The sequence below is a fragment of the Biomphalaria glabrata genome, chromosome 8, assembly GCF_947242115.1.
Source record: "Biomphalaria glabrata chromosome 8, xgBioGlab47.1, whole genome shotgun sequence".
Classification (NCBI taxonomy): Eukaryota; Metazoa; Mollusca; class Gastropoda; family Planorbidae; genus Biomphalaria; species Biomphalaria glabrata.
The window spans coordinates 12,302,566-12,316,939 of record NC_074718.1 but is presented as its reverse complement, the minus strand read 5'-3'; the positions used below and the strand labels follow the sequence as shown (position 1 = coordinate 12,316,939).

At 33.9% G+C, this 14,374-nt stretch overlaps 2 protein-coding genes across 4 annotated transcripts in view; both read left to right on the top strand.

Moving 5' to 3' along the window:
- Positions 1-444: 444 nt before the first annotated feature.
- On the top strand, positions 445-4,950 carry LOC106070062 (mitochondrial import inner membrane translocase subunit TIM16-like). Of its 2 annotated transcripts, none has more exons than XM_056038067.1 (4): positions 445-602; positions 2,377-2,550; positions 3,125-3,247; positions 3,536-4,950. In XM_056038067.1, exons 1-4 carry the CDS (start codon positions 600-602, stop codon positions 3,632-3,634), a joined length of 399 nt encoding a protein of 132 aa, XP_055894042.1. In that variant the 5' UTR covers positions 445-599; the 3' UTR covers positions 3,635-4,950. The 2 variants fall into 2 exon arrangements, with proteins under 2 accessions (XP_055894042.1, XP_055894041.1); XM_056038066.1 differs by lacking the exon at positions 445-602 and adding an exon at positions 705-988.
- Positions 4,951-9,711: 4,761 nt separating this feature from the next.
- LOC106070054 (transcription initiation factor TFIID subunit 1-like) overlaps positions 9,712-14,374 on the top strand; it is a 62,508-nt gene continuing 57,845 nt past the window's right edge. For both annotated transcript variants that reach the window (XM_056037440.1, XM_056037438.1), the window contains exons 1-4: positions 9,712-9,883; positions 10,850-11,090; positions 12,073-12,181; positions 14,103-14,204. In XM_056037440.1, coding sequence (XP_055893415.1) covers positions 10,887-11,090; positions 12,073-12,181; positions 14,103-14,204 — 415 coding nt within the window. In that variant the 5' untranslated portion in view covers positions 9,712-9,883; positions 10,850-10,886. The remainder of the gene's footprint in view (positions 9,884-10,849; positions 11,091-12,072; positions 12,182-14,102; positions 14,205-14,374) is intronic.

Sequence of the window (14,374 nt, the reverse complement as noted above, 5' to 3'; positions counted from 1 at the left end):
CTAGACCTATATAACCGATAAACTCTCTAGTCTAGATCTAGACCTATCGGATCGCATTTATCGTTACGCTTCGTTAGAGCCGTTTTCGAAATAAAATTTATATATATATAAATATATATACATACATACATACATACATACAAGAATTGCTCGCTTAAGAGTATAGGATATATTTAAAAAGCTGTTAAATTAGCCATTTTTTTTATCTAGCTATAACTAGTATAACAATAGTCGGTAGTGCAAAACGTTATAAATACCGTTAATCTATTTAACAATTAAAAAAAAAAAAAAAAAGAATAATGTAGAGTGTCTTTATAGAGCTGATTCAATATTTGTTTGTTTGGTTATGCTTGATGGTCATGTTTTTTGCTAAAATTTAGAATTAAAAAAATATAAATCTAAAGAACTAGATCTAGTCAATTTTCAAATTTTACCATATAGTCTTTGAATTTTAGTTAGTAGTCTAGACCTAAATTTAGATTTAGATTTTGTACTGCTTAACATGGACCGGAAGTTTTTATCACTAGCCTATAGTCTCATAAACGAGGTTAGTTATTCCGTCATTGAGAGAGGTGGAAAAAAACAAATTCAATGACGAAATGGTAAGATTGTTTTCATCATTTTAAAATCATTTAAAAAGTAATATTACGGTCTTTAGAAGAGCTATTTTTGTCCTAGTTTGTTTTGGACCAAGTTTTGAAACATAGCACTAGATTCAATCATTCATTAGATCTAGACTCTAGATCTAGAATCTAAATTACTTGAATACTTGATATTTTTATTTAGTGAATTATTATTACAATATTAGATCTAGATCTATGACTATGATCAATTTTGAATTTCAATTTACTGTGTCAGACAGTTGAGTTGTGTGTCACCTGCGACTGTGTGAAGTGTGTCACCGTGTGTTATTACTGTTAGATCTAGATCTGTGTTAAATAATAATATTAATTAAATTTATAAAACAAAATTGATGCCTTACCTTGCAGTAAGTAGATCTAGGATAGATTATAGTCTAGAATTTAGATAATAATTAGATCTAATATCTATCATGATCATCTAGATTATTCTAGGATCTAGTTCTAGAGATCATTATTGACATTATGATTATCTGGATCTAGGACAATCTTGAATCTAGGACTAGTCACTAGGTCCTTTAAATACTAGATCTAAGTACTAAGACTTAGAGTCTTAGCTAAGACAAGATCTAGACTAGATGATAGATCTAAAATATAAACTTAGATTCTATAGTATAGAGTATAGATCTTGATCTAGTAGCTAAATAAGATTTAGGATGAGACCATGAGTGCAGTGCTTCACGTGACCATGCAAACCCAATTGTGTAAGCTACCAGTCTATTTAACTTTCCTTTACATCTTCAATACTCAATACTCCATTATACTGGTCTGGTAATCATGAACTTCATGAAGGCTGAAGGGTCTTGGAGTACTCTTCATGAAATTTCTTGTTGTCCTAGCCTGACTAAAAATAAACCCAGAATTTGTAATCAAAACTTATTTTGACAGTTGAAATGCTGTCAACTGAAAAATGAAACTTACTTTGTCAGATGTAGCTCTAGATCTAGATTGACTAAATCTAGCTATGGATACATTTTATAAACCAAAAAAAAAGTTTTATATCAGGATATATATCATATATATCTAGATTTATTTTAAATTTAACTGATGTTCTACATTGCCACCCCATGTTTCCATAACACACTCTTTCTTTACACTCTAACTAATTAATGTAGGAAAATTGCTATTGCAAGAAAAGAACATTGAATTTAGAAAAATCTAACAGTAACAAAAATGAGAATATTTAAACCATTTTATTTTCTCTCTCTGTGTATCTGTCTCTTTGTGTGTCTCCATCTCTCTTTCTCAGTCTTTGTCTCTCTTTCTTTCTCTGTATCTCCTCTCTTCCTCAGTCTTTTTGTCTCTCTCTAGTGTTTCATTTATTTCAGGTCAACCTGAAAAGGAGAAAATATACATAATTTATATGGCTTTGATTCAGAAGATTAAAGTTTTAAGATAAGTGCAGAATTTCAAGAATCAAGTTTGGAACTGCATATTTGGCCATGACTTCAAGATTATTTCCCTTACCAATCTGAGACACATACACTGGTATGACAAAGTAGAAAACACCAAACTGTGGGAGATGAGTGGACAGAAAAATATAGACGTGCAGATCTTAGAGAGGAAGTGGAGATGGATTGGTCACATCCTTAGAAAAGATACCAGCAACAGAGCTAGGCAGGCCTAAGGCCTCAAAGGAGTGATGATGATGAATCTGAGACACATAACCTAGGAGACCAATAATGTAATACTGTCCAGTGTTATGCTATTAATTAACTTTTGTCAATTTTTGTTGCAGGCTAAGTACCTTGCTCAGATAATACTTGCTGGCACACAAGTAATTGGTAAAGCTTTCGTTAGGGCAGTGAAACAAGAATATGCTGCCAGCCAGCAGGCCGCCAAAAATGCAGGTGGGGGTCGTCATGGGGCCAGAAAAGCAGCAGCTGACTCTGTTTCTGGAATGACTTTACAGGTGAAATGTTTTTTTTTTTTGTTTTGTTTTTTTTTAATACTGAATAGTTTTTTTTTGTGACATTTATACTTAGTTATTTTTGTTGTTACTGATCTAGGATGATGGTACTGGAGGTTTTTTTTTTGTTCGTATTTGTTTGTTGGTGGCACTACAAATAGTATATAAATAGATGGCCGTCTTTATCATAAAACAACTATTGTTATCATCATCATCACTCCTTTGAGTTCCTCATGGAACATAGGGCCTCGACAAAAACACACCACTCTCCACTGTCTCTTGCTAGCTTTTTGATGGTTTCCCAGCTCTTCCCGGTCTTCTCTGCTTCTTCTTGTTATCCTCATAATTGATGTGAAAGCTTGGGCTTGGTCAAAACATTGACAGTGAAGTGCTTATAAAGATCCTACATTTTTTTAAGTGCTTATAAAGATCCTACATTTTTCAATTACTTATGTGTATTTCTAACATAGTTTATAATATATTGCACATGGATTATTGGCAATGTTGCCAGCCCATTTAACATTGCGACAACAAAAAATAAATACATTTTGTTTTTCTTTTTATTTTCTTTTTTTAGGAAGCCAAGCAAGTCCTAAATTTATCTGATATAACAGACACTCAAACATTACTAAAAAATTATGAACATCTCTTTGAAGTGAATGACAAGTCTAAAGGAGGCTCTTTATATATACAGTCAAAGGTTTGTCAGGCACAATTCATTCCATTTACTTGTAAGATCAACTATCCTTTTTTTAAAAACATTATTATTATTTCTTGTTTAAATTGTCTGGCTTCAGTACTAGCTCATAATATTAGATTTATATAATAAATAATTTCCAATGTCAGAGAAATTGTGAACTTTAATACTTGATGCTTTGTAATATAGTGACTTAATTTCACTGGTAAATATGAATTTTAGCTCCTAAGTTTGCTTGCAAGTGATGTCAAATTGGTAAATGTCTTTTTTTTTTTAAAATATATTTTCTAGGTTGTTAGGGCCAAGGAGAGGATTGACATGGAGTTGGCAAATTTACAAAAGACACAAGCAGAAAAGGCAAGGCGGTCTGCAGATGGTCCTCACTCTTGACACTGTGTTAGGGGATTAAGCATGAATGACATGAGTGAATCTAAGTTGGGATATGTCAAACACGTTAGTGATCTGTCATTTTATAAATGGCATGGTTGACTATTTAGCTCACATTTAAAACAGAAGTAGAAAAAGGGAATGTTTCATGTGATACAGTTGTGTACCTTTGAACACTAAAATATTCAGGGAATTTATTGCACGCATCTGTAGATAATGTGTGAGCTTATATCTCTGAGGTCATGGAGTATCATTATGGAATTTAAATATTTCTTTTTAATTTTAAAACAAACATTATACTTGGGTAGGTTGAATAAAAGTGTCTGCTGTTGTCAGTAGATAAAATGCAGAATGCACCTTTGTACTGATTTATTAACTAATCATTATACAGAGACTTGTTTATACTTAAATTGGTAGTAATTAAAGGTCATGCTCATAACTTGAATGACTAAAGAAAGAAGTTTTCAAAAGGGAAAAGGTTTTATTGCTTCTTTTTCCTTCGAAATTCATTCTGTGATTGTTTAACAGTATGATTGTGTAATTGTCACCTTATGATACAATATTGTCATACTTAAATTAATCATGAGTATGTGTAATTATTATCATATACAATTGTACAATTTTTTTTTAAAAATGTTAAGTTTTTAAAGGTTACTTAATATTTCTGATCTTTCAAAGTGTGTGTTCTTTGGTGCATTTTGAGTAAAAATAGCATTTAATCAACGTATAAATCAATCTGATAACAAAGCAGTAGTCTTTAATATAAACTTAATTTTTTTTTTATTTCTCAAACGTTTTGAATATTTCTTATCTTCCATTTTTTTTAACACATTCATTTATTTAATTTTCATTGAAGGAATTGTATTTTTAATCTAACATTCTAATCTCATAATAAACTCGTAAATATTGTTATTGATCAGAAAAATGTGTGGTACATCCACTGTATAATTTAGATCTACAATTTATTTAATATATGAATAATAATTATCATTCACAGTCAATTATTGAAACCTAACCATTGCTAATGAATTATACAATATATTAATTTTATAATTAATTTGAAAAAAAAATGCTTTTTATATTGCTAGTATCAGAATAGAAGGGTGGACATTTGCGTACCTGTTCAGAATCTATTCACTCTTAATATAACAGCTTATTAGAAATAATGATTGTATCGTAAGACATGGTTTGAACTTAGAGCATTGCATACCACACTTGTAAACTTTTTTTAAGCAAGCATTTTCAGAACTTCTGTTGCATTTTTGATCTACTGATGATTATGTTGACCTGTAAATAAAAAACAGCAATCATATAATGTTTTTATTTGTTTTTGTTTTTTTTTAATGTAACATTGCTTTGTATTTTATAAATAAACCTAAAAATTATAATTTTAAAAAATGTTTTGGAGGGTGCTATTGCAATTTTTGATAAGTCTTGTAACTAATGGCTCACAAAGCAGTAGTAAGCAACTGATCATATTTTCATTGATTGTTAAGGTCCTGCTTGGATGTCTTTTGGTTGTGGTGCCATTGGGACTTAGCTGTTGAGGATGCCTTTTTCTAATATTATTCAATCATTAACTATCTGGAATATTTAATTGCTTCTTTACTAAAAGTAGAAAAGTTGGCAATGCAAACGGGGACATCCAGTGGGTGACCAAAAGAAAGTTTTTTTGGATTGGGGGGAGGGGGGCTTTCCTCTTTCACTTAAAATACCTTAATCTAAAATTTATGTAGGTATTGATCTAACATTGATAAGAACTTAAGATTCTACCAGCTCAACATACAAGGAGTTATTCCGGCTGAAAATGTCTGAGCCAACGCAAGCAGGCTTATAGGCCCTATAATTGTATGTGTTCACTGTGGCCTACTTAAACAATACTTAACCTGTTGGTCTTAAGATGACAGACTGTATGAAATATATATCGGCAACAAAATTAATAGAACGTCATTATGCAAGTTTCAGAACATGAAATAACCTAGATTGTATAGGTCAGGCACTATAGTCTCTACTATCCCAATATGTAGCTTAGACCGTCAGAATAGCGACTATTTTTTTGTGATTGTCGAAGAAAGGCCCCGGGAGTTGGTCAATAAACACCAAAGACTTTTAATGGGCAATTGGACATACATGGGTGTAGTGAGAGGGGGGCATCATGCCCCGGGCGCTACTCTCGGATGGCTCCAAAAGATTATCAAGAAAAATATGGTTTTCTGGAAATGTTTAATTCAACAAAAAAAATCAAAGTTCTGGAAAAAATATTTTTAACATTTTCACTCACATCTAATTACCTGTACTTATGTTTCTTGATCTGCCTATGCTAATTTTAATTCTACGGTACATGAGTTTTCCACTCGTGTGTTAGCTGATGTAGATACAATGCGCTGTGTTTATCACAATTTGTCAGTGTGCATTATAATAATGTCCTCTACAATCGAAATATTTTCAGTTTGGAATTGTGTAAGTTTTCCTTTCAACTACTTTGTTCAAATTTTGAGGACATCGATCGTTTCTCAAACCGTCGAGCGCCCCTCACCCTCTTAGGGTGCTGACAAAGAGTGCGCAACTTTTTTGTAAAAACTTATATTTGCCAATAGTTACAATTTATAATCTAAACTACTCAGGACAGCACTTATAAAGCTAAACAACAACAGCAAAAAAAAAAATGTTATTCAATGGATACCAGCACTATAGAACTAGAAGGAAATGCATGAGAAGGCTGACACACTCGCAAAGTGTGTGAGAACAAACACACAATTAAACATTGCACTCTATCCAAAAGAAATTAAACTATTAGTAAATAAAATAAATGATAAATGGACAAGCTCTCATCCGAATCACAAGAAAGATGATGCCTATTATAAGCTATCTCGACAAGATCAACGTCTAATCTTTTGACTGAGGACCGGACACAACAGATTGAGACAACATATGTACCGGAAGCTAAAAATTGGAACTAGTGAAATCTACCCATGTGGAGTATCACCGGAGAATGCTGACCATGTCTTTCAAAGCTGTTCTCTTTACCAAGAGGCCCATACAAGACACTGGCCCCAAAAAACACCCCAATAGAAAGAAAATTATAGGCCTATGGAGAGATCCCTGATTTGAAATCCACTTCTCAATTCATCTCGTATTGGTCATCTGAACGCTCCAACATAACAATGAGAAGGAGAAGAAGAATTTATAATCTATATTTTGCCTATTAATCAAGTAAAATCGATAGCAATTACCAATGATTTTAAAATTAATGGATAAATTAAGTGAAGCGTGTGCAACAAGATCAACTGATAAAGCTTATTTATGAAATATTGTTATGACTTTGCCATGCGCACCGCCATCCAAAATAGTGCAGAAAGAAGGTGCGCACTATCTGTGACTAAACATTTCCGCCCAAGGAGAGAGTCAATATGGAGATGCTGTACCCAAGGCAGATGCCCCTTTGTGTTTGTCATGTCTCCGTGTAAATAAACGTCTATGTCTCGTTGAGTTGCCTCCCTTCAGTTATTACAATTGGTGTCAGGAGTGGGATTATAGGCAACTCAACGAGAGGAGGTAGGATTTACAATGGCAGCTTTGAAACAATTAGACCAACTCTCAGTTAAAGAGCTTAGGAAGGAACTTCGTTACCGATATGAGATAATTGGTGGTACCAAGAAGGTGCTTACAGCTCTTCTCCGGCAAGCCTTGATAGATGAAGACGAAGATCCAGATACCTACTTATTTGAAATTAAATCGGAGATTCATGAGCTCATTGGCAAGATACAGGAAGAAATTGATGCATTGCGTGAAGAAATTAACAGGATGGGGAGTAAGGTAGATGAAAGTATATTGCAAGTGGAAGGACAAACAGATCAATTTGATAAAATGGTGTCTCAAGCGAAAGAAGGAATAGACTCGTTAGTGAAGGAGCAGTTGCCTGTAGACTCGTTGGTGAAGAAGTTGCATGGTCAGGACTGTGGCTGCACAAACAGTGGTGACGGAGACGCTGGGAATTGGAGCGCCGTCTGTGTCTGTGTTGTGGGCAAGTCTTGTGGTTGTGACTTTCAAGACGAGAAAAGTGACAATGATTGCTGTGATGATCTCAACGAGATGTACCAAATCGAAGGGAAAGAGACAAATAAAGAAAATGAAGACTGTTATTTGCCTGAAGCGTTTGTTCCTGTTGTACCTGTTACCAGTACCTTAATGAGCTGGACATATCAAGACAACGTTGGGTCTGCGTTCAAGCCTGTTGCTATGGGCCTTAAAGACCTCTACCTATCTGCCGGTGCTCACGAGGGAAATTCGAAGCTTGAAAACTGCATCCAGAAGTTTACCATGAACTGTACGTGCGGCGCATCACACAATTTAGATGCCAAGAAAACCACCAACAGGGCATATGCACTTCTACCATCATCATAGACATTGGCATAGATGAATGTCAATCAAACCACTCTAAATCTGAGCTGTCAAGAGGAAGACATTTTCCACTTGAACCTGAAGAGACCTATCTTCTGGACGTGAGACTGTTATCTGAGGATGACTGCGGTGCATTAGACTTTGTTTGCAACGTGGCTGCTTGTGAACCTGCAGCTCCCTTGAGAGGCGTCTGTCGGGAAGGTCTGCTGAGACAGCGTGTCCGATCAACGGCTGTGCTGAAGAAAACAGTGCTCGACACTATCTCTTTGTGTGTCAAACGGCCACGTCATCGTCGCAACAACAGCCTGGTCAACTGGAGACAGAGAAAGCGGCACTGGAGGAAAACAATGCGGATGGCTTCGTGGGGAACACGCTCCCTGCCGCCTGTGGCTCCCACTGATCGACCACCACCTGAACTGTCAAACCTCAGCTGCAGTGTTTCTTTTCGGGACGAAAAGTGCTAAGACGGGGGCAATGTTATGACTTTGCCATGCGCACCGCCATCCAAGATAGTGCAGAAAAAAGGTGCGCACTATCTGTGACTAAACAAGTCGGATGTTGACATTAGAAGAGAACGATTTCCGCCCAAGGAGAGAGCCAATATGGAGATGCTGTGCTCAAGGCAGATGCCCCTTTGTGTTTGTCATGTCTCCGTGTAAATAAACGTCTATGTCTCGTTGAGTTGCCTCCCTTCAGTTATTACAGTATAAAATTCTAGCGTGTACTTTGTTACGTCCGAACGGTCAAATTTTTCGAAGTGATGTTGGCTACCGTTGTTCATTTAATGCTTTTTTGTAAACAATTAGGAACCCCACAAGACTTCTTTCTGAACACAAGTAGGCCTATGATCTTTCAATCAAGCCCATTACTAACGAACTAACTTCCTCGAATGTTTGATTTTAACCCTCTGCCGAGGACAGACTAGCCCGCGAAAAGAAAATCTAAACCGACCACCGATGGACAAAGGTTATGCCTTTAAAAATGGTGTATTTTTATGAAAAAACTGCTTGCATAATTGATTTAAAAAATTAGATTTTCCCTTTCAGAAAAGAAAAAAGTAGCGGTTGCATCAGAACTTTGAATGATCTAAAATATCATGAGATCTAAACCGGACAGACGGACAGACAGGCCACACAAAACTAATTGCGTCTTTTCCCCTCTCGGGTTCCGCTAAAAATGGACCTTTGGGCTACGGGGCCTTCATCAGCTATTGGCCTAAATAGAATTTTGCAGATAAATCACGCAATTATATACTTGTCTTAATAATGTAAGCTATTTCTATTTTAACCCATTTTTATATCATGCCGTCCTCCCCTCCCCACCTCTTACGGTAATAATAGCACTGTCTGGTTCATTTGGGGGAGAGGATGCAATGGTTTCTACTACTCCCTCCACCCCTACACCTCCAATAAACGAACGTAAGCCTTCGGAGGGGTGACGGATCTTTTTTTATGGAGAAATCACAAAAACTGTGAACAACATTGGTTTTTAACTTCCGTACACAATATATGCTACTTATTGATATCTTAACAACATTCATATTATTATTCGGTGAAGAAATTTATATCAGTAATTTTATAAAGACGGATATTTAGAATCTAGATCTACGTACTCGCGAAAGTGCGATATATAATTTTTTACCGGAAATATATTTTTAATAAACGGAATCACGCCCAACATTGTTTACACACTTTTACTTTTACTCCTGTCCTAAGTAATATGTGCAGGCAACAAAAATAATAGAATCTAGAGTCTAGAGATGTGAATAATGAATTAAAATGATCCCTCTTCGAGTCTCTTTTATATTTGGTGTATCTAGAAGTAGATCTCGATCTAAATATTTATAATATGGTACGGATAGATCATTCGTCCAAGAAAATCTAGCTCTAGAATAGTCTAGAATAGATTAGAGATTAGATCTATTTAAATCAATAAATCTATTTATTTCATTTTAGATCTAAGATTATGATTAGGCTATTACGGCTATACTATAGACTATAGATTATATATAGAATATAGATCTAGAATGCTAGATCTAGTTTATTTTTTATTTTTGGTCTTGTTAAGACTAGTACTAGTAGGATCTAGATTTTTTTCTAGATCTACTTACTATATAGATAGAGTCTATTACTAATTAGTATTAAATATTATTATATAGATCTAGTAGGGATGTGAAATAAAAAATGTATCTTTGGAAAAACAATTTTTTGTTAGTACATCATTAAAATACTTTAACTTTAACAGAAATTTCCAATGGTGTATAAATTATGACTCTATGTTTAACAGTTAGAAAGTTATGATTTTTTTTGTGGCGTTTTGACCTAACATTGGTTGACATGGAACGACAGACAGGAGAGCTTGTCGCTGGCTAAGCTGGCGAGACACACCCCCAGCTGAAAATTTAAAAAGTTGGAATTGAGTTGCGTAGATGATAGATCTACTTATTAAATAAGAAATTTAATAGTAGATATAGTATTAGTAGTAAATTTCTAGCTCACAAAGCTGATTTCATTTATATTTATGAACTTTACTTGTTTAGAATGTAAATATTGAAGGGAATAAACAAATTATTGGGTCTTGATTAACATTGTTAAAAAAGAACTTGAAAAAAGATTTCTAAATGCACCATATTTATCCTTGTTTGACTAGTAGAAGCAGATATAGATCTATTAATTTAAAAAAAAAAAAAAAGAAACAACAACATTGAAACAATAAGAAAATGTGTAACCTGTGATGTTGGTAATTGCGGAAATTGAGTCAAGCCATTATCACTAGCACTTTTATGCATTACATTGTCTTTTTATTTTTCTATTATAGTTAATATGGTTAAAAGGTGATAGAGAGTAATCTCTCCATGGATGATAATTATGAAAATAGTGTGGTCCATGACCTGACATTTGGACTAGACCATGAAGATCACAGCTCTATTCATGACTCTCAAAGCGGCCTTCATCCAGATGAGGAGACCTCTTCCATGTCCAGCATATCCTCACTCACTGGATTTCTTTTTGGCAATATTGATGAAAAGGGGGAGTTGGAAGAGGATTTCCTTGATGAGGTCAGTATGGCTATAAGATCTCTAGTTATTACCTTTGCATGCAGATTTGATTGTCTACCATCTTAAAACTGTTCTGATTGGTGGCACAAATCCTGAGTGGTTTTTTTTTGTGGTTGTTTATACAAAATTTGGACAGCTTATTAACACAGCAGAGTATGAGGTAAACAGGTCTAAGGAAACAGGAAAATATAAAATTAATCTAAAGTGCTATAAATTTAATTGTAAAAATGGAGCAATTGATTTGTGTTATAGCATATAATACACATAATTGTTATGCAAATGACTTTTTTTTTTATTAATCTAAAAAAAACACTTCCATTTTACCATTTTTAATTTTATAACTAAAATTTGATGAATTTAGTTTTTAAATGTGAAATTTTCCCCTATCAAGGCTTATCTTTAAACATGTGTACCTTCAAACTTCCTACAGGATGGTGGGGGATGAAGGAAGCAGAGTTAGAAGAAGAGTTTACCTTTGTGGTCAACTGCTTAAGGAGGTGTTAAATAATTAGCAAATTGACCTGAAGATATAGTAAAATCCAGATCTTCTTGAGACAAATCAACTTTGTGATTAAACACTTTGCTTAAACCAGTAAGCTTTGGGCAGCAGGGGCTGTGTGGGCAATATCCTTCCAACTATAAACAATGCCCAGGCTTTCTTCTCGCTTAAAAGTGTTCGAGATGAACCGTAGTCGCTCTACGACTGAAGCAGGCCAACAAGGACTCATTCACAATGCTAAAAATCTTATAATTTTTAAACATTCTGATGCATGAAATGAACTTAAAATAATTTTTTTAAAGCCTTTTTTTGAGGGGGGATTTATACAAATGAGGCCATGGCTTTTTGTTTTCCATGATTAACAATTCGTACAATCACTGTCTGTGAAAATGTTTTCATTAATTTAGTAACTGTACTTTTATTAACTGATGAGATTGTAGTTTTATTTTTTCTCTCTTTTGTTTTCTTAATACTTTTTTTCAGGAATCTAAACGCCACCTAGGTTCTTTATCTCGGCTTGGAGTTGGTGCAATGGTTCAAGAGCTGGCACAAGATATTTCAGATGGTGCTCTAGGAGGATCTGTTGATGATGGTACATTTTTTTCAAGCAGTTTTTAGAAAAATATAAACTTCAATTCCTGTAGATGGAAAATAGTTTAGATTCATTGCTTTGAATAATTTTTTTTTGATTGTCTTTCTATATTAGTTACTATTTATTATTAAATGTAAAAAAAACCAAAGAAATGATAATCGATTTTCGTAGGGACAAGAAGGGAAATGATATTGTTTCTGTAGCTGGAGAGACTATTGAAATTGTGCAAACCTTTAAATACCTTGGTACTATCCTAGACAATAAACTAAATTTTACTGCAAATACTGATTATATCAGCAAAAAAGGGCAGCAAAGATTACGACTACTAAGAAAACTGTCCTCGTTTAATGTTAGCGAAAAGGCCTTGGCTATGTTTTATCACGCTCACATCTGCAATATTTTAAGTTTCAATATCACTGCCTGGCAATCTGAGCATTAAAAATAAGAATAAACTTTATAGAATCCTAAATGCTGCTGGCAAAATCATTGGCAAAAAACAAACCCCATTTGGTCAGTTGTTTGAGACAAACATCTATAAAAAAGCTAACAAGATCCTCGAAATAAAGAATCACCCTTTGTGTCAGGATTTTGTGATTTTACCATCACAAAAGAGATACAAGACACCGATAGCAAAGACAAACAGACACAAACACTCTTTTGTTCCCCTGGCAATCAAATCATTAAATAAGAACAATCTGGTATAAACTTTGTCACATGTAAATTATGAGTGCGTCTGGTGTGAATGTACACTTTGGTTTCTTATAGTTATAATGTTTTTTGTTTGGTGTAATGCACAAATTGTAAGACAAATTTCCTTACGGATAATAAAGATTATTATTATTATTATTATTATTTTTGATCATCAATTTCATTTAGCTCAGTAGGAACAGAAGAATCTTGAAATACACTTCACATTTAATTAACTTATTAATATAAAGCACTTTTTATATATATTTAAATAAATTATAATCTATATTTCTGGTAAACACACCAAAGCAACATCCAGAATGAATTGTTTTAATCACATTCAAGGCCGACTTTGGCCACTGAAACCTATACGGTCGCAGTGTGCCCCGCACTTTCATAGTCCCTGTGCTAATTCTAAATCTCCTGAAAACTCAAGAAAATCTCCAGGAAAAGTAGACAAAATTGTCGTTTCAGCGTGTCATTCATTATAGAAAATGACAATTCTACCCGCTATATTAAAAGGTATTGTCAGTTTTCATTTAATAAAAATGTAATAATAGGGTAAATTTTAACCAAAACCGGAAGTCCCATTACTTTTTTTTATTTTAAGAGTCACTGGCATATAAATATAGATCTAAATCTATCTTGATATTTTTTAAAATTTGATTGTGATTTTGTAAAGAGTAAAGAAGGAATAAAATGCAAAGATGAATTTATTTTCTAATACAAAATCTTATTTTTCACTATATATCCTTATTCCTCCACAGACTGGGTCCCACACAATCCGTTTCACATAGAGCCCCGCAATTGTTAGGGCAGGCCCTGATCACATTCTACATTGATGATTATCTTATGTTACAATACCTTCAAATAACTTTTAGAATATTGCACTCTTCCTTAATTTTACGACTCAAAGACAATGTCTTTCCACTATAATGGCATGTTGTTAATATGCCTTAGAAGTATATTGTTTGTGAAGACTGGGATTTTTAAGTTTTGGACCTTGGGGTTCCTCTGAGTCCACCCAGCTCTAATGGATACCTGACATTAGTTAGGGAAAAGTAAAGGCAGTCTGTCGTTGTGCTGGCCACAAGACACAATCATTAACCATAGGTCACAAAAACATGACCTTCACATCATCTGCCTTATAGACCACAAGGTCTGAAAGTGGAACTTTACTTTTTACTGGTATTTAAAAAAAGGATAAGAAATACTATTTTTTCTTTTGTTTTAGATTATGACTGTAAATCACCATCGGCTGTGGATTTCTCTGATATCACTGAAATAGTGGATGAGGAAGATGAGCTGAGAAGAAAACCAGATTATGAGATTAAGAGTGAGAAACTTTAAAAAAAAAATTTTTGGATTGGTTTCAAATGAAATGAAAACTGCGTAAATATCTATAACTATTTGTATAGTCTTGGCAGTTTCCATTGTCTTCTTCAGTTTATTTATTATTCAAATTATTTACAAATTTTTTTATGAAAGTTTTAAAAATTTATAAGC

Bases quoted from the DNA above. Each gene is read 5' to 3' on its own strand.
- LOC106070062 (XM_056038066.1), top strand. The intron at 2,551-3,124 runs GTGAAATGTTTT...TTCTTTTTTTAG, and splicing joins TTTCTGGAATGACTTTACAG to GAAGCCAAGCAAGTCCTAAA. The intron at 3,248-3,535 runs GTTTGTCAGGCA...TATATTTTCTAG, and splicing joins CTTTATATATACAGTCAAAG to GTTGTTAGGGCCAAGGAGAG.